At 32.0% G+C, this 22069-nt stretch overlaps 1 protein-coding gene across 1 annotated transcript in view; it reads left to right on the top strand.

The window, feature by feature from the left end:
• Positions 1 to 22069, top strand: part of LOC114328659 (uncharacterized) — a 262330-nt gene that overhangs the window by 183979 nt on the left and 56282 nt on the right. Inside the window, exon 3 of the mRNA XM_050659337.1 lies at positions 12564 to 12857. Coding sequence (XP_050515294.1) covers positions 12564 to 12857 — 294 coding nt within the window. The remainder of the gene's footprint in view (positions 1 to 12563; positions 12858 to 22069) is intronic.

Genomic DNA, 22069 nt, shown 5'->3' with positions numbered 1-22069 from the left:
GGGCGATTTGCAAAATTCGGCCGCTTGCAAAAGCACCGATTTTAAAAATAATTTTTAATAATTAAATGTAATTATATTTTATAATAATTTTTATTTTAAGATAATATACGTCTTTATTTAGTCAATGACTGTAAAATAATTTCTTAATTGTTTTAAAGAAAGGCACTACGACTCAAGAAAAAAAAACAATTATCTCGGCTTCAGTTGGTTGTAGAAATTTTGTATTTTTTTATAAATCTTCGTTTTGTCTTCAGCAACAATAATCTGTAAGTTAGAAACTCATAGGATGTACAGGGCCGCTTCAGCTCTAAATGTTTATAACGAAATATGCCCCCTTATTTTCAAACTCAAAAATTATCTCGGCTTCAGTTGGTCGTAGAAATTTTTTATTTTTTTATAAATCTTTGTTTCATCTTTAGCAACAATAATCTGTAAGTTAAAAACTCATAGGATGTACAGGGCCGCTTCAGCTCTAAATGTTTATAACGAAATTTGCCCCCTTATTTTCAAACCCAAAAATTAGAGGTTTAAAAATGTTTTACGCATTTATTTACATCAGAATATGAAAATATAACTCTTTAGAAGGAGATTAGATGTTTCACCAACTCTCTACGATTTTTTTTCAAAAAGTTATAGCCTTCGACATTTGACCTCTTGGGATAAACAATTTATAATATCTAAGCAACAAATTTGTTAATCTGCCTTTACAATTTTTTTTTATGTTTGGAATTGAAAGATCTTCATTTTAAAGCTTTAAAAAATAAAAGAAAATTATTTGTACAATAAATAATGCAATTGTAAAAAACGGCCATTTTGGACCTTTCGCAGGCTGTTTTGCAATAACCAATTAACCAAATTAACGACGTTCTACACCTTCGTTGCGGGGTATGCCACTCAGAGGAAAGGGGGGAAACTTATATGCAAGCGAAAGTTGGTAACAATGCATTTATAGCAGAATACTCAAATCATATGTTTCAGTATTGAATACTTTATAAAAATAAATTATAATAAATTACGGAAATTACGGAATAAATTACGGAATTAATTATAATAAATAAATTAAAAATAAATGGTACGGTAAACAATCCTCATTTTTTAATATGTTATTCCTTACAAAAAAACCTTTAATTTAAGCACAAATAATTAAAAATTGTAAATTTTGGTCAAAAGTTATTAACTTTTTAAGAATTCCCATAAGAGCCCATGTTACAACTTAACTTTGACCCTTAATAGTAATTAAACGGCACGGTAAAACAATTTTTAAAAAATCAAATCTTAGTTTTTTGAAGTAAACTATAACATACTAAAATTTCATGCAAATCCTTAATTCTTTGCCGAAGGTGTAGAACGTCGTTAAACTTACTGTACCTCAAATTGTAGGTTTTTTAATTTACTACAACTTTCTATTAAAAAGTTTTTCTCTAAAATCAATATCCTAAGCTGCAAAATTAAAAATCATTAAAAATTGCAAATTTAACAAATGAAAATCGCAATTAAAAAAAAAGCGCACAATATTTTTGGTTACATTTTAGTAGAAGTTACTCCTGGCATCGTCCTTTACAACACCTGATACGTTTCAAAAATTCCTGAATTATATCCTGAAATCGACATATTTTTCACCCACAGCCTGGGGTAATACTGTATAACATAATAATGACAGTTAAAATTTTCCCCCATAACTCGAAAATAACTCGAAAATATCGACCTCACGAAAAAATTGTAAGGAAAGAAATGATAGAAAATCACATTTTTAACAATTTTAGTTCTCATATTTTTTGACGAAAAGTTGAAAACATAATAATGACAGTTATTATTTTCCCCCATAACTCTGAAAATATCGACCGCACGAAAAAAATAATTGTAATGAAAGAAATGATAGAAAATCACATTTTAAACAATTTTAGTTCTCATATTTTTTGACGAAAAGTTGAAAATGGCGGAGGTATTGAGCCAAAACGGTTCCCGTTTAAAATCAAAATGACGGCTAACGCAACAGCGGAATTCAGTCGAGATTTTAAATTTACACTACTATTGACCCTTCCTAAATATTAGAGAAATAAAATTTGGGGGAGCTCGGCATGCAAGGTTATGCCTGTTATTCGTCTAACGCGACTGGACTATCCCTGCTATCTTTGTTATCTACCACATACGGATATTGTTGCAAGGAAAAAAGTTAGTCGTCTCGTTAAAATGAAGCTACTCACGAAAAATTAGCTTGTTAGTAGTAAATGGTTAAAATAGGCCTGGGATCTCTGACTATGACAGCATTTCGGGTAATTTGACTTACTTTGTTAGTCGAATTTAATACGCGCATCGTAATAAATCTCCGAATATTGTTCATTATGTGAATCCATCTACATCTACATTCAGACGTTGGAAACAGACGTTCAGGCTGTTAACCACCTTGAACTGAACAAGTTCTGCGAACATTATTTAGCAAGTTAAACTGATCCAATGACTGATTAATAAATGTCAATGACAGCAAATATTAAATATTTACTTTATTCAAATAAAACCAATCACGGAGAATAGCCAGTGAAGAAACGACAAAGCAAACTTACAAAATGCATGATGACGTCAGTGTAGTACGGAAGATTTTGACTACTTTATCCTTTAACAGTATTGACTACTAAATCACGGTTGTAGATTTTCAACATAAATGAAACAAAATGGATGCTGGTCAGCAAAACTCAAAAACCTGCCATACAGTTGAAAATAAAAACCAATTAATTCAACATGTTGACTCGTATATAGGTATACCTTGGAACAGTCGTCAACTTGAAATGGGATTAAACAACCGAAATACGCTCTAGAATTGAAAAGGCCAGAGCAACATTTAACAAGATGAAAAATATATTCACCCATTGCGACATATCTCTCCCACTAAAAATACGGCTGCTAAAATGCTATGTAGTTCCAGTCATGCTGTATGGCGTAGAGTCCTGGATAATAATGGAAACATTAATGAGGAAGCTGGAGTCATTCGAAATGTGGGTGTACCGATGTGGTATATTATGAACCCTCTGTATAAATCATAATTTAAATATGATGTTATTAACCTTTAGGGTATTGAACATACATAAAAACAATAGCTTATAGTTTGTATCACATGTTTATTACGAGTGAACTTGAACTATATTTGTTATGGTTCAGATAGGTATAAAATCACGCTGAGCAATCAGTATGGATATAGATATACAAATAATTATTAGAAGTTAGTATGTAGTAAGGCGAGGCGCTATGAATCATTAATGTTATTGTTTAGATATTGGTTACCAGCGAATAAAATATAATGTATAGTAAGACGTCTTTAGTCTTTTTAATTAATTAGAACCAGAAGGCATTAACAACACACTATTTAATACACCGACGTATCCCCAAAATGTCTTGGACGACTCACACCACCTCGAAACTTGAACACCTCGGTCATATTATGAGATACTTCAACTGATAATACAGGGTAAAATAGAGATCAAACGCGGACCCGGAAGAAGAGGACACTCAAGGCTTCAAAACTTACGCCAATGGTTTGGACTAACGTCGATCGAGTTATTCAGAAACGCCGCAAACAAAATTAAAATTGCTATGATGACAACCAACGTCCACAACGGACAAGGCACATGAAGAAGATTTTTGTAGACGATCGCATTAATAGAGGCATTTTAACGTTTTCTTTTTGATTAAAACTACTTGATAGCCGGTAACAATGTTTCCATTGCAGATTCCACTTGTATAATATTCGGAAGTTGAATAATAAATAATCCTTATTACCAGAGAACGTCAGTTCTCGCCAGTGGCACACACCTACACCCCCTACACGCGACACTATATATAAACGAAATTTTCGATTTTCTAAACATGACTGAATTGAAAATTGGGCCAACTCCTGTCTTAAAGTTCAGGAAAAGACTCACCCATTCATATGTCAACCGTCCATTTTGGTACAAGGGTGTGGATTTTACGGCCCTTCCTATTTAGGGTCTGTTTTTCGTTCTCGTCCCCAAAACTCCCAAAAACTTCGAAAATTTAACTCCGACCTTTGCGGCTTCTAATAGAAGCGATCATTACCTTTCCAACGCATGTCTAATTTTGAAAATCGGTTATACCGTTCAAAAGTTACCGAGCTCAGAATTATGAGTCAATTTTTATTTAAAAAAGGGAACATGTTTGTGATATGTAGTAAGTATGTATGTATGTATGTATGTGTGTGGAAAAGTTAAACCGGTCTGAATTTTTTTTCTGTGTTTGAAGAGGGGGTGAGGGCCGATTCACAACCGGTGTAGTTTGTGAATTTTGACTACCCATAAGCCAGCTATAGGACTTGGTAGGTACAAAACGGCATATTTTTTCCCGGTATATATCTTCGGTTCAAGAAGAGACAGGACAACAGTAAATACACCAAATCAATAGCGTTGAGTTAAGCTTTCAAATGATGTCTAAGCTGTCAGGATCAGACATACATACGGCTCAGTATAGCCGAAAAACTGAAAAACTAAACTTTGAATATTTTGGTTTTTCGACAATTACTCAAAATTTCAACCTACGAATTATGCCAATAACTGAGTGTTTGTAGAAGGACTCTAGAAGAATTTAAAGATGTATACCTTATAACCGGGAAAATTCGAATCTTTATGTTATAGGTATCAGTATCTAGGTACTATTTAATTGAGCTAGCTCTCTCGCGACTACCAAAGTTTTTCAAAAACATTGAAACGATAAGTTTCAAGATATTTAGAACAAGATTGTAATAAACTATCAGCATCATATAACTTCATTGAGTAGACCTGTAAGCCTTTAGTTGGACATGTAAATTGACATCATATTTACTAACAAGTTCAACCCACCACAATAAAATTATTGTATACATTTTTATATAACTACATTTTTATATAATACAATATATTTAGTGAAAAATTTATCGGATGAACCACGAATTTAGTTCAAATAACACATCTTAAAACATCAGAAAAACGTCCACGAAAAAAATACGTACTTCCTATTCAAACTTTTTTATATTTCACTTTAAAGCACGTATAATGTGTGTGTATTATACTACTTCAAGTATTGTTACTTTTAATGCAAAGTTTACAAATATTATTTAACCATTACGGCGTACGACAGGCGCCAGTTCCATAATTCGGTTTAAAAATTTGATCCTCTATGTTTTGAGTAGATGGTTATGATACGTGATAACTACTCCTTACAAATTATTTAACGAAAGACCTTAAAATTAAAAAGCATTTGTCTGCAACAATGTTGTGATGAAAGCCATAAAAAATCGTAGGTTTCATTGTTTTTATAGTAAATTTTTGTTTTTGTCCGTTAATATTTTTTGAGGTAATATGAATTCTCTTATAAATATTATAACAATTCTGTGGCTTGGTTCTAAAAGGGCCAATGTCAAATATTTGTTTTTTTTGTGCAGTTTTCTTTTGAATTTAATATTGACCATTGATATTTTAACACCAAGTCGCATAATGTGGCTGAATGCTAATAGAGCCAGTGTCAATTTTTTGCATTTTGTTTGGTCAATATTAAATTCAAAAGAAAGCTGTACAAAAAAACAAAGATTTGACATCGATCCGTCAAATAAAATACCAAACGTCAGACCGCGTATTTTAAATTTAAGAAATATTTTCCAAAAATTTAATATTTCTAAACTAGACATTACGCTTTCGAGGTGTGAACAGTTTCTGTTTTGCAGCAGTTAAAGTTTGCCACTAGTTTAGGGTCTTAACCTAGCTAACAACCGCCGGTGTTGTTGCTTAAGTGTTTGCATATAGGTAAGTTGAGCATTTTTGCTTATATATTTTTTTTTAAGCGGCTTTCTTTTATGCTATTTTGCTTGCTCTTTTTATTTCTTTTTGCTTTCTAGTTATTAATACTTCATTGACTGGTTTTTTCTTACAATGAGTGAGGAAAAGGGGGGCTCAGTCCCCCCCTATCCTGATACTTCTCTGGCTAAAATTGCAATGACTAATAATTCCGAAAAAAATCAAAATCAGACTTCCGACAATAATTCTCAGGAAGAAAAAAAGGTTAATACATACTCCGAAAAAGATCATGGACCTTTTGTAGTATATCTTGAATCTACAAATATACCGAATATAAAAATTGGCACATTCAATACAATTAAAATAGCTCGAGATATATTCAACCTCAAACTTAATGACGTTAAAAAAATAGATAGTAAAGGACTCAATAGAGTTTCAGTTGAATTTGCCAATTTTCACTCGGCTAACATGCTACTTAAGAACACTCAACTTCTAAATCAGGGATACAAGATATATATACCTTTTAACTTCGTAACCTGCAAAGGTATCGTCAGACAAATTGATACAGATATTGATGAAAAAGAACTTCTTCGGTGTTGCGATACAGGAAATGACATTGAAATTTTACATATAAAAAGATTAAATAGAAGAGTAATTAAAGATGGAGTAACTTCTTATGAACCCACAGGTACGACACTATTTACATTTCGAGGCGTTCTTATGCCTAAAACTGTGTTTTTTTATGGCATACCAAGACTAGTGGACACATATATTGCCCCAGTGACACAATGCTATAACTGTCTTAGATTTGGCCACACAAAAACAAACTGTAAAGGGAAAGAAAGATGTTTTAATTGCGGGGAAAACAAACATGAAGACGTATGCATGACAAAATGTTTTTATTGCAAGGACTCTCACAAATCTATTGACAAGAGCTGCCCAGAATATACAAGGCAAAAGAATATTAAAGAACTGATGGCGTATGAAAATTTGACATTTTTTGAGGCAAGTGAAGCCATTCCAAAATCATACATCTCAAATAATAAATTTATTTATAACCCGAGAGATTTTCCAAATTTTAAAAATAATAGCAGGCCATTAGAAAATACTCCAAGTACCAGTACAAATAATTCTAACACCATAGAACCATCGCAACGAAGAACAAACAATTTTAGATCATCTACAGTAAAACGTTCCTTTCAACAGGTGGTTCTGAACTCCGACAACAAACGGAGAGTCGTGCAAAAACGTCAAGATAAGCAACCAAATGAAAAGAGTACATATACACAGCAATTAAGACCAGAAAGGCCAACCTCTTCCCCCACTAGCTCATTTTCTCGTTCAGAACCTTTCAAATCAAGAACCTCGGCTAATTTATCACAAAACTCCAATCAAGCCTGGCAATCCAGTGCATCGCAAAACTTTCAAAATATTGATACCTTTTCTTCAAATGACTTTTTAAACTCATGCCTAAATTTTATTAGTAATACATCATCAGAAAACTTAAATTTACTTAAAAACCATTTATTTTCCCGATTAAACGTAGAGTCCTATATGGACCAAGAGGATAAATCTGATTCTGATTTTAATTAATTAAACATATCAAATCACATAATCATGAATTCAAAAAAGAAATTAAAAATTATTCAGTGGAATATTAGAAGTATTAAATCAAACAGGGAAAACATAACGAACTTAATTTTCAAAGAAGACCCTGACATAATTGCTATTAATGAAACTTGGCTTAAACAAGATTTTAATTTTTCTTTGAAGTATTATAATGTTGTCAGACAGGACAGAGATGACGGATATGGTGGAGTAGCTACTTGTATCAAGAAATCTATTATTTTTTCTACAATTCAGAAGTACAACTCAGACCAAATTCAATACATAACAACAAAAATTGGTAACTTATACATAATAAACATTTACTCCAATACAAATAATGCCATAACTCTTCCTTTCTTGAGCTCAACAATAGAAAACATACCTACAGAAAACTTAATTATACTAGGTGATCTGAACTCTCACCATCCCCTATGGGATAAATGTCCTACCAATAAGGGAGGAAAAAATATTTATGATTTTATTTTTGATAAAGAATTAATTATCCTAAATGATGGGTCAGCAACATTGTTTCAACCTCCTAATAATAATCTTAGCGCTGTAGATCTAGCCATAGCAAGTAATAATATGGCTCTATGTTCTACTTGGGGTGTCATACAAGATTGTGGAAATAGCAACCATTTCCCCACCTTTGTCATAATAAACAACTGTGAGTTTAACAAAAATGATAGCATCTATACACAAACATACAAAATGAGAAATATTAAAAGAGCAGACTGGTATACATTCCACACTGGGATGATAACAGGAATGCTTGATTTACCGGTAAACTCTAATTACAATGAGTTTTTGGAGGTAGTTAATCAAGTAGCAGATAACTCAATTCCCTATAAAAACTGTAGAACACAGGGTAAACCTTCAAATCCGTGGTGGGATGAAGAATGTTCACTTTGGATTAAAAGCCGCAAACAGGCAATTCAAAACTTTAAACAATCTGTTTCCTTAGAGAACTATATAAACGCTAAACGTATAATTGCCCAAACTAAACGAAACCTCAGAATTAAAAAAAGAAATAACTTCATAAACTTCTGTGAATCATTAAATAAGGAATCTAACACTACCTATGTCTGGAACAAAGTTAAAAAATTCTCAAATAACAAAAATTACGGCCAGACATTTCATAACCCCGCAGATAACATTAAAACAGAAATTCTACAGAACATGTCTGCAGTCTTTATTGATCCAAATTTTGAGCTTGACGATATAAACGAGCAAGTTTCCCCTTTTACAATCTGGGAACTTAACAATGCTGTAAATAATAAAAAAAATTCGGCACCAGGTATGGACGACATTCCTTACCTTATGATAAAACATCTACCACTACAAGCTAAACATTTTCTGTTGAATATCTACAATAATTGTCTAAATGGTGACAACCTGCCTGAAGATTGGAAAAACCATAATGTTATAAATATCTTAAAGCCACACAAAAATCCACTCTTGGCCAGTAGTTTCAGACCAATAGTTTTATCCTCATGTGTGCTTAAAACATTAGAAATATTAATCAAGAATCGCCTAGATTGGTCCTTAGAACATAACTGTTCATTCACCAACCATCAGACAGGTTTTAGAAAAGGAAGAGGCACTGCTGACAACTTGACCCTCCTTCATTCCACAATTGTGGAAGCCTTTGAATCCTCCCAATCGGTTTTGGCCATCTTTCTTGATATCAAAGCAGCATATGATAATGTCAATATATACAAACTTTATAGCAAACTAAAACTTCGAAATATTCCATCTGCAATAAATAATATTGTGTTCAAAATTTTACAGAACAGACTTTTATATTCAAGATCTAATGATGGTGACTTTTTGGGACCTTTCATGGCAACTAAGGGGCTACCTCAAGGTTCTCCCTTAAGTACCATTTTGTTTAATATTTATATAGCAGAATTGTTTTGTATTAGCAATAATGAAGTTAAAATATGTGGATATGCAGACGACTTGGTTTTGTATATTAAGGGATATGATATCCAAAGCATGGTAAGTAAAATAAACAAAGAATTGGAAAACACATTACACTGGCTTGCAGAACATGACTTGTCCTTATCCAAAGACAAATGTGAAGCTGTATGGTTCACAAAGGGTAGGCGAAGAGATAATCTAACAGAAATCAAAATCAACAACACAGCCATTCCTCTAAAAAATGAAGTGAAATTTCTAGGCATAATTTTTCATAAGCATCTATCATGGGACTTACATGTTGACAATATTATACTCAAGGCAAAGAAAAATATTAACATCCTACGTGCAATATGTAGAGTCTGGTGGGGAGCTGACCCACGAACACTCCTAATGGTTTTTAATGCCTTGATCAGATCTCACCTCGATTATGGTTCCTTCCTATTCAACCCAATATCACAAAAATGCAACAACAAACTCAATGCAGTATTTTTTGAGGGACTTAAGATATGTTTGGGGTGCATGAAGTCTACACCAAATTTGGCAATCTTGGCAGAGTCTGCCCAAATGGACCTAGAACATAGAAGATTATTGTTAGCCTCTAAATTTTTAAGTAAAATCATCATTATTGAGAATCATCCCATAATATTATGGTAGGGGAGCCCAAGCGGGGATTTTTGCAGTTACTCGAGCGCGTCAGCTTATCATATGGGGAGAATCCTGGTACCTGACAGATGTACCTCTACCATATATTGGCTCTTAACACAGGGGAGTTCGTTAAGGGGGGCCCGAAAAAAAAAATCTATGCTTAAAAAAACTCGAAATTGTCAGATTAAGATAAGGTAAGTTAAGTACATGCAAAAGAGTGTATATTTCAAAAATCTGATGATTTGAGCCGGGCCTAAGGAAATGGGCGAGTCCCAAAATTTCACAAGAAAAAAGCGAATATTTCGCGAAATGAATGACAGATCGAAAAACTAAAAGATATGTACTCAATATTTTTTAAAAATCTATCGAATGATACCAAACACGACTTCCCAGGGTGAGGGGTGGGGGGTAAATTTATTATTTGAAATACGAATCCCGCGATATTTTGCGAAATGAACATCAGATCGAAAAACTGTAAAATACACTTATTCAATATTTTTGAAAAATCTATCGAATGGTACCAAACACGACCCCCCACGGAGGTGGGGCGGGGGGTTACTTTAAAATCTTAAATAGGAGCCCCATTTTTTATTTGCAGATTTGGATTCCTTACGTAAAAATAAGTAACTTTTATTCGAAACTTTTTTTCAAATTATGGATAGATGGCGTTATAATCGGAAAAAACGATTGTTGGAAATGGAAAATTAAATTAAAAAATGGCAAGCGCCCGCTAAAATGGAAAACTTTACTTAACTTTTTTTGGTTTTAGGACCTACTCTTCACAACCCAATAGGTCCCCATAACGCTCGAGTGACTGCACATTTAGCATACTTTGCTCCCCTACCATTACTCCTAATTGAAATACGTAAAAGACTTATAAACAAACCTAATTTTTATACAAGGCATAATGTACCATACTTGGTTTCGGCATTAGAATATTTTTTTCCATATTTTAAAAAAATATACAAAAGCCCAAATTTTCCATGCTATGAATTAGACTATGATACACTAATGAATCCACTTCCAATTCTAAATTGTAATATCAAAAAATATGACCCGATGATTAAAGAAAAATTCCTTATGACTACTGAACAATATGGGAAAGACCATACCTTTATATATACTGATGCCTCAAAAAACAAAGAAAGGGTAGGTTTTGGGATATGCATCCCGAGTATTGATTATAATTTCTCCTCAAGACTTTCTGGAGCTCTAAGCATAAGCAAAGCAGAGAGTATAGCAATACATCAAGCGGTGGAAGTCGCAACTACAAAACATCTAAAGAAAGCTATAATATTTTCTGATTCGCTCAATGCAATAACCAATATTAAAACATGTAACATATCTGCTTCAGCAGATATAAGGGCCCTAAAAACAAAGAAACTTATATCTTCAGCCAATGAGAATGGTACCAAAATTCTCCTTTCCTGGATACCTGGACACTCCAATATATTTGGTAACACCCAGGCTGACATACTGGCAAAAATAGGAAGAGACCTGAATGTACCCATGGAAGTACAACTGAATTCCCAGGATGCCCTATCAATCATCAGAGGAAAAATTACAAAAGAGTACCAAGAAAAATGGAAATCTTTAGTCCAGAAGAAGACTTCGCAATACAAAACAATTCAAGACTTCTTTCCTACAAAACCTTGGTATTCAAATTTTCCATATAGAAATAGAAGACACACTACCACCATCATTAGAATGCGCACAGGCCATTGTTTAACAAAACAACATCTGTATAAAATGAATATAAAAGATAATCCTTTTTGTGAATGTGGTCGTCTCGAGGATCTAAACCACATCTTTTTTGAATGCCCGATTAATGTGATTCCTAATTTTGATATATACACAAAATTTATTTCCATGAACTTCAAAACACCGCTCTCTATATACAATATTTTAAGTTCTTTAACGGAAGAATCAGTCAATGTAATTATGCGTTTTCTTGCAATTAACCAAATAAGCTTATAAACTGCAATGCGTTTTCTAGCAATTAACAAAATAAGCTTACAAATTGCAAGGCTCAACTGTTTATATGTATCCGTGTTATATTATGTTGCTATTTGTCATTTAATTTATGTTTTAATTTTTAATCATACTGAACCTGACCCAATTAATCTCATTTAATTATAATCATCACACCTCATCAAAAGCTTCCTTACAAGAACATAGTCAGCGATTTTGGTATGGCTTAGAGCCAGACTACGTCAAGATCGCTTATAAATCGTGCTGGTAATCGCCTTGCAGCGAAACCAAAAACAAAAAAGAAGAAGAAGAAGATTTGACATTGGCCCTTTTAGAACCAAGCCGCAGAATTATTCAATCAATGTCTCATTAAAAATGATCAATTTTAATTTACAAAATCTAAAAAAATAATGAATGAAAAAATATTTTATTTCTATATCGGCGCCCTTTAAAATTTGTCATGTCATGTTGTCCCACATTATTTAGAGTTGGAATAATAACAAGAGAATTTTACTGGCATGTTAAAGTATTCTTCTCTTGCCAACACTTAGTTATCTCGATAACTATGATCTTATCTATTATGCCTTGAGTTGTCGGTTTCTGTCGGAAGATAAAATGTTTCATAACTTTTTTTATTTTCAGATAAATCGCAGCCAAAACAGTCAGTCACCTCTCACTCACTTCCCAGTCCAATAGATGTCGCTTCAACGCTTCAGAGCAATCCTGCTACCAAGCATGAATCTGTTACTGCCCTTTTGGGAGCTTGGACCGAATTGCTTCTTCACGATCTTGCTAGCACTGGGAACATGAAGAGCCAAGATTGCTGCAGCGATAATGCTAAGAAACACGGAGAATGCTATGGAAAACTTGGTAATGGACAGTGTAGGGAGTATATGAGGACTTTGCCAGCAGTTGATATGGATACTTGCGAATTCGGTAAGACTTTTAAATGATAATAAATAGCATATTTTTTTTAACCGCATTTATATTAACCCTTCGCGATATGGATACGTGTCTGTGAGACAAACCAATCATATTTTTATAATTTGCAAATAGGCCAGTCAGTTCTGACGTTAGGGTGCTTGAGTAACTGCATCAATTACAATGTAGTAGCATCTGAGCCAGGCCGAATTTTTATTCTAAATCTCTGAGAGTTTGTGCAGTACTGTGCAGTTTAGGAGACACTTAGGCTATTGATTATGTACTATAGAAAGGAACTACAACGTTAACGGGGTTTTATTATTTCATATGGTCAATGAATCTCTATATATGAAAAAACCGCGGAGTGCATTTAAATGGGTGCGTTTTTGAGAAATGGGTGAATTAGTCCCTGGGCACAGGTTACATTAGGGTGAGTTCTATGCACTTTTGGTACAAACACGTCTACATAAAAATTGTTCCTGGTTAAATTTCCTATCTAAATATAACTTTTTGAAGTCAAATATACTTTTTTTTACTAAAATATATTCAAAAGAAAAAGCATAAAGAGACCCAAAAGAAAGAAATTTTGTTTTTTGTCCCATAACTTTTGTCCACGGGGATATAGGTATAGGCATGGCTTTACAGAAAAAAAACTTAAATATTTTCTCTTTAAAATGGTATTTGGTAGAGGTCATTAGGATTTACAGTTTTCGAAATATGACTTTTCATAATTTTCCACTCACAGCAATTTTGGGCAATTTCATTATTTCGCAAATATTGTTCTGTAACTTTTTTCCACGCAACTTTAGGCATTTGCAATGATACATGTAAGAGGAGTAAAAATCAATTACCTTTAAAATGTTCTACTCTATAATGTTGTACGACTTCTTTTAAAGAGGTTATCTTTTTCAAGATTTTATACTTTTAACGAGTTTTTAGATTTTTTACGATTATTTTTTAAATTACCCATTTTAAATTTTTTTTCTACATGTAGGTTATATTATATGTATAATAAAAAATAAAGCTTATTCTGTTTACTTTAAAATTGTGTATTATAAAAAATTCTAGCATTATTTTTGGATAAGATATGCTTTTTCAAAATGTATTATTACATTTTGAAAAAGCATATCTAGTATCTAGACCAGTAAGGATCTGTTTTTAGGTGGATGTGAGAGGCGGCATTCGAATTTTTGCGGATAAAGTTAGGTGATAACTTCGTTAATAATAATTGATTTATGCTCCTTCTCAAATATGCCCGGAACATTAATAAAAAAATAAAATATTTAAAAATTTCAAAAAATTTCGTTTTTTTTTTCTAATTTTTTTGCTTATAACTTTAAAACGATTCATTTTGGAACAAAGTCGTATAGAAATAAAACAAAGATAATTAAATTTTCTATCAGATGCGATTAGTTAAAAATGTCTTAATTTATCACCCTTGCTGCAAAATAGCAATAAATATAAAATAAGGGGGCAAACCAAGCCTGTCATTATTCAATGATTTTCCATCACTTAAGTTACACTGGGAACCTTCCTAATTCGCTTAAAAAATTTTTGTAATGTGCTAAAACCGTACACCAAATTTTATTAAAATTGACTTACTAGATTTTGAATAATAATTTTGCAATCTAAACTTTTTTTAAAAAATTAAAATTTTTTAAAATATTGCACAACAAAAACTAGAAAATACAAAGATTTGTAAATTTTTTTACATATAAAGAAGTACTCCACCTATCTAATTCATTTTACAGAATTGAAATCGGATTGTTTAAGCAGCCTCAGCAATGTTTTAAAGTTATAAACAATTTTTTGGCTTATAAACAAATTAGTCCTGTGGCCAGGAGGGGGTGCTATGGGCTCCTTTATTTAGATGGACTCACCCAAGATTTTTACGTATTTTTTGACCCGTAGAACACGATTTTTTTGGGTAACAGTTGATCCGGATGTCGATAAGATTGTTATAAACAAAGAACTTGAGGAATTACATAACATTGATTTTTCGCAAAATAAAACATTTTTTGTATTTCTTGGGTAATTCTAAGCAAAAAATGTTCTTACAAGTTTTCAGTAGGATGCATAGTTTTCGAGATAAATGCAGTGGAACTTTTAAAAATTCGAAAAATTGCAATTTTTGAACGCGAATAATTTTTGATTAAAAAATAAAATAGCAATGCTGCTGACAGCATTTGAAAGTTTAAGTCAAATCATACCGGTTTTAATTATTTGCATTGCTAAAAATTAATTTTTTATTATTAAACAAAGCTATTTGTTTATAAGCCAAAAAATTGTTTATAAGTTTAAAACATTGCTGAGGCCCCTTAAATAATCCGATTTTAATTCTGTAAAGTGTATTAGATAGGTATAGCACTTCTTTATATGTAAAAAAATTATACAACTTCTAAATGGTCTACTTTTTGTTCAGAAAGATTTTAAAAAATTTGAACTTTTTTAAAAACATTTAGACTGCAAATTTATTATGCAAAATCTGTTAAGTCGATTTTAATGAAATTTGGTTCACGGTTTAAGTGTGTTACAAAGAATGTTCCAAGTGAATTACTGAGGTTCTAAGTTCCACCAAAGTGGTTAAAAACATTGAATAACAACAGGCGTATTTTGCCCCCTTATTTTGTATTTATTGCTATATTGCAGAAAAGGTAATACGTTAAGACATTTTTGACCAGTCGTATATCATACAAAATTCAATTATCTTTATTTTATTTCTTTACGACTTTGTTCCAAAACGAATCGTTTTAAAATTATAAGCAAAGAAAGCAGAAAAAAATCGACGTTTTTCGAAATTTTTAAATATTTTAATTTTTTTTATTAATGTTCCGGGCATATTTAAGAAGGAGCATAGGTCAATTAATATTACTGAAGGTGTCACCCAACTTTATCTGCAAAAATTCGAATGCCACCTTTCACATCCAAAAATAGACGTTTTTTCACAGATCCTTACTGGTCTATAAGTACTTGCAACGATTTTTGATTTTAGGATTATTTTTTAAATTTCTCATTATAACTTTTTTATGTAATTGTGTGTTATGATTGAATCTTATTTTTTATAGGTAATACTGTGGATCCACTTGACTCGGCCGGGCAAACTTAAAAATATGGATTAATTCCAATATTTACTGTCAAAGCTCCTGCACCATAAGCTTTCCTTGAAAAAATAGCATGTAAATGTACCAAAGGATGTACAAAGGATGTAAAGATAGGAATTAGTTGTTCAATATTCTGCAAAGTGTGCATGTGCATGGGTACTAATTGTCGGAACTCTAAGATAACTGAGGTGTCAGAAGAAGATATTGAAGCTACTGCTAACGAAGAGATGGACTTTGATTTTGAAAAATTTTTAAATGTCAACGTTTAAATAATTTTAACTAAAGTGATGTTTTCTAAGAATAATGTTTAAATAATTTTTGTAAAAGAAATAATTTTAAATAATACAGGTAAAAAATATCAAAGAATCACTCGGTTTCGATTATTTAAATATAGATGATACACCATTTTAAAGAACAGAAAGTACGCAATCTTTATTAAGCAATATATAGTATATTCATGTACAAGAAAAAAAAGTTATAATGAAAAATTTCAAAAATAATCATAAAAAATGTAAAAAATAATATATTTTTATATTAGGTATTATATAATATATATTATAATATTATATTATATATACTATATATAATATAATATTATATAATATATATTATTATATAATAATATTATTTTATTTTTATATTACATTACAAGAAATCGTTAAAAGTATAAAAACTTGATAAACCATAATCTCTTTAAAAAAAGTTGTACAACGTTATACAGTATACCATTTTAAAGGTAATTGATTTCTATTCCTATTACGTGTACCATTGCATATACCTAAAGTTACGTAAAAAAAAGGTACAGAACAATATTTGCGAAATAACAAGGAAAATTGCCCAAAATTGCTGTTCGTGGCGAATTTTGAAAAATCATATTTCGAAAACTATAAATCCTAATTACCTCTACAAAACAACATTTTAAAGAAGAAATATGTGTGTCTTTTTTTTCTGTAAAGTAATGTCTATACCTATATCCTCGTGGACAAAAGTTATGGGACAAAAAACAAAATTTCTTTCTTTTGGGTTTCTTTGTGCTTTTTCTCTTGAATATATTTTTGTAAAAAAAAGTATCATTGACTTTAAAAAGTAATATTTAGATAGGAAATTTAACCAGGAACAATTTTTATGTAGGTATGTTTATACCAAAAGTGCTTAGAACTCACCATAATGTAACCTGTGCCCAGGGACTAATTTACCCATTTCTCAAAAACGCACCCCTTTAAATGGTAGCACTCCGCGGTTTTTTCATATATAGATGTCCATTGACCATATGAAACGTAAAACCCCGTTAACGTTGTAGTTCTTTTAGCTATCTTATTTTGAATATAATCAATAGCCTAACTACCCGAGCTTTGCAGTTACATAATCGAGAAGCGGTAAGTTAACTAAAACTATTATTGTAACTTCTGTTGAGATAAATTTTTATTTTATGCCTTTTAAAAATGGATCCTTATTTAGTAGAAATTGTTGAAAGACAATATAAATCAAAACAAGATAAATTTGTACACACTTGAATGAATAAAGGAAGTGACAAAATAGTATGTCAAAGTGTGTAATAAGTAATTTATTTCTTTCGCTTTCCGACCTAATACTACAATTTAAAATTAATCTTGTAAGAAAAAGAAGTACAAAACTCTTTTTCTTTACTTAAGTCGATTAGAAAAAAGTACCCCTTAGTACTTGAAGCATATGCGTAAGCATCTTGATAATATTACAAATTACTAAGACTACAGAAGTTATATAATGAAGTAGAAGCCGCGAATGATTTAGAAGAGAAAAGCTTTTCTGGCGAAGAAGAAGACATCGATGAAAAATTACATCATAAAAGTTACACAGAAGAAAGTTAGATTAAAACCTGCACTTAAAACGGGAAACGCGTGCTATTGCACACCGTCTAACGAGTTCACGAGTATCCATACGACAATCAACTCACCGTGTAAAACATGGAAGATGATACTACTGTCCAAATAAAAAAACAAGATATTGTTGCCAAAATATAGAAAATGATTGTGTTAAACAAAATTTTGAATATTGAGAGACATAATCCAAAAATTTACCATTGTTGTATTTTCTTGTATCTGTTCAAAATAAATAATTTTAACTATTTAGAATGGGAAATAAGCCACAATATTATTAAAAAATGATTTTTATTAACGTTTCGACGCCCAAATCGGGTGCCGTTGTCAAAATACAAAATACTATTGAAATAAATAAAAAATATTAAAAATCATTTTTTAATAATATTGTGGCTTATTTCCCATTCTAAATAGTTAAAATTGTAAAAATGCCACAAGAAAATAGCTTCAGAACAACATTAAATAAATAATTGTTGTTTGTTTATGTTGATAAATTATATTTTGTGTTATAAAAGAAGGTAGATAATAAGAATTGTATCACAAAAATTGTTTTTCTTTTTTTTATAAAATTTTTAAATACATAATATATGTCTCTTAAACACCACCCGTTCTTTCGTGTAAAACAAATTCACCAGCACCGCGAAGGGTTAGAAATCTGTTCCTTCCACTGAGATAATAAATCAAATCTGCGTTTTTTACATAAAGGTCATGTATAGGGAGCTTCCATTAGTTTTCGTTAACTAAACTTTCAATAATGACAAAAATAAACTCACTTGATGTTTTAAATATTACTTAATATTTACTTGTCTGATCTCAAAATCTAGTTTATCAAAAACTCAATTTTTTTTCAAAAATGTGCCTTTTGAACTGATGAAACTTACAGATCATATTATAAACATTACATAAGTAAAGTAACTTGTGAAGCAGTAACGATTAATTTCATTTGTGAAGCTAATTAGGGAGATATTTTCACGATTTGTTTTTAACCAAAAAAAAGGACCTACATTTCATTACCTACAACTCTGCTTCTACTGGGTCGATAGACTTCATACATATACTTACCATTTTTTCACTTTGTTATAAGCTCCATAAGCTTTGTTATTATTACTAAGAATATTTTTTTCGATAAATTACCTACTTTTTTAGTTATTTTCGAAAAACCTTCTAAAACCGTGATTTGTTTTGTAGAAAAAGGAACATATTCACTCGCAAATAATACAAAATATTGACCTAGCGAAAAAACTCTAAAACCAAAGTTGCTTAGAATTAGTCAGTTTATCAATTTCCGGACTTATTTTGATCGTATTATTTTCACCCTCGAACAGAGGTGAAACTAACCCACCAGGGCAAAAGCATATATCGGCACAATATAATATTTTTTTCTTGACATGTTAGCTATGTGTATGCCAAATCTCATGTTAATCCAAGCACTTTATAAAAATTTGGAAGTTTTGCAATATTTTGCCGTGAGTAAATGGACTACAATAATAATATTGATTACCTGGTGTTCCGATTAACTAAATAAATATTCAATCTTATGCGAAATTGCAATCCAATAATTATTGTATCGTTAGAATCATTTTTCCAGATTTTTCTATTTTCTCAAGGTCTGTGATACATTTGTTAAATTATACAAAAAGTAAAATCCAACTTTTAAATCCAAAGTTACCAGTGACGTGGATCGTATCACATTATTGCCTAATGTAATCCATTCTATGATTCACGAAACTGTACTGTACAAAAGACTAATTTAAATGCATGCAATTATACTACGATATGTGTTGTCATTTTTCGCAAAGTATAAAAAAAGATTAACATAAACAAAGTGAACCCTAAGCTCGCCACAATTTTCGTCAATTGACAGGAAACTAGGGTACCTAATCATTAACACACAAAATCCTTCTTCTTTTCCTTTAGGTGCCGTGTCCGTGTACAGACGTTGGCTGTCATCATGTTTACTAGTTTCTGAAACCTTTCTCTATCGGCTTCTGCTCGAAATAATTCTTCTATTCTGGTGTCACACTATTTCTAACATAACGCAACCATGAAAGCATCTTTCGACCAATCCATCTCTTTCCCTTCACCTTTGCTTTTATTATAAGGCGAAGTTGATAGTATTTAGGTCCTCAGTTATATGGTCGAAGTACTCTGTTTTCTCTTCTTTATGATGTTTATGAGCAGACGTTCTGAATTCATCATTTGGAGCACATCTTCATTGTAAGTTTGTAAGTGTGCGAAACCCACGACATCTTTAGGATTCGTCGATAGCACCACAATTCGAATGCGTCTAATTTGTTCAGTATTGTGGTTTTTAAAGTCCATGTCTCATAACCATAGAATGAGATAGACCACACATAACATTTCAGGACCTTCTTGTGAATATTCATCGACAAGTTTCTGTTACATAAAACTGGTTTCCAGGTCATAAAATCCTTACGTAATATTTCGATTCTGGTTATCATCTCTTCATCATAGTCGCAATTTACATTTAACCAACAGCCAAAGTATTTAAAGTGGTTTACCTGTTCTATCTCCTCCTCATCAAGAGAAAGCACACCTTAATCTACATTAATCTTTCCAACTGCCATCCACTTTGTCTTTGAAATATTGATTTTTAGGCCTCTCCGATAATTTGCTTCATTGACTAGATTTATAGTCTATTTGCTTTATTGACTAGTCTGGAGATCTTATAAAATTTCTGCAAGAATGGCTGTATCGATAGCGTATCTGCTTTTGTTGATTACTTCTCCGCCCATTGTTACTTCTCGTCTGTCATCCAAAGCCTCCCTAAAGATTTCTTCAGAGTACAGATTAAAACAACTGGGTGAAAAAACACAACCCTGTCGTACTCCACATTTGATGGGTAGTTTTTCAGTACGACTATCTCCAACTTGTGTAGAGGTTACTTGATTGCAATATTATAAGTATTTTAGCAGTTTTAAATCGTTGTGATCAAGTCCTGATGTCCGTACATTTCCGGCAGGATACAATATCCTGCTCTACATTTTTTTATATAGCCCTTTTTCTATTCGAAATGTCGAATAAAGGCCTCTCCCATTTCTCGCCATTCATCTCTGTTGTGTGTGAGGCGTTTCCACATTGGTCCTGCGACTCTTCTGATGTCATCGCTCCAGCGCATTTGAGGTCTTCCTCTTGGTCTCTTCGCTTCGTACGGTCGCCAGTTTCCAACTTCCTTGCTCCATCTACCATTTTCGAGACGTTCGTTGTGTCCAGCCCATTTCCATTTTAATTTAGCCGCTTGTTCCACGGCATCCCTTACTTTTGTTTTGTTTCGGGTTGCTTCGTTTTTTTGCCGATCTATGAGTGAGATACCAAGCATCTGTCGTTCCATGGCTCTTTGAGTTTTTCTAATCTTGTCCATATTCATTTTTGTGAATGTGCAGGTTTGAGCTCCGTAAGTGAGAACGGGAAGGATACAAGAATCGAACACTTTGGTTCGAAGGTATTGTGGTATCTTTTTGTCTTTTAGTATATATGAGAGTTTTCCGAATGCAACCCATCCCATTCTTACTCGTCTGCTTATTTCGGTAGTTTGGTTTTCTTTGTTTACCTTGACATTCTGACCTAAGTATATATATTCTTTTACATGTTCCACTTTTGTTCCTTGGATGGTTATCGTTGGTTGATCATCTTTGTTCGACATTAGCTTAGTTTTGCTCAAGTTCATTTTTAGTCCTTTTTTTAAGGAATCTCTATGAAGCTCATCGATCATCACCTTCAATTCTTTCCAGCTGTCGGCTATTAGTACCACGTCATCTGCATATCTTAGGTGGTTTAAATACTTTCCATTTATCGAGAGTCCCTTTGTTTCCCAATTTTGCCCTACATTTAATTCATTATATTATCGTCGTTTCTCCTGAAGCGTTTTTGTCCCTGACGTTATAGGTAGGTATAAAACCAACTTTAAAGTACAGTAAACTGATGTCAATTTCTCTGCCATATCAACAGTTTTTAGCTAAATTAAAACAACATGAATCTCTCACAAAATAGCTTCCTATACATATCGTTGTGAAATTATTTATTTATTATATTATTGATTATTTACGCAGATTGTAAATTTATTGGTATGTTAAAAATGGTTTCCTTGAACTCGTGTTTCCTTTATTGTAAACTTGATGGGAGTGTCATATTTTGAGAAATAAGTTAAAATTATACTGTATCTGAGAGGATAATAATTATATTGTCCTTGGTTTAGTCATTTATAATTGTTAAGATGAATATACGAATGATCTCCTCTAGAGACGGCACC

The sequence above is a fragment of the Diabrotica virgifera genome, chromosome 8 (assembly GCF_917563875.1).
Source record: "Diabrotica virgifera virgifera chromosome 8, PGI_DIABVI_V3a".
Taxonomy (NCBI): domain Eukaryota; kingdom Metazoa; phylum Arthropoda; class Insecta; order Coleoptera; family Chrysomelidae; genus Diabrotica; species Diabrotica virgifera.
Note: the sequence above shows the minus strand (reverse complement) of the source record. Positions and strands in the feature narration are given on the sequence as shown.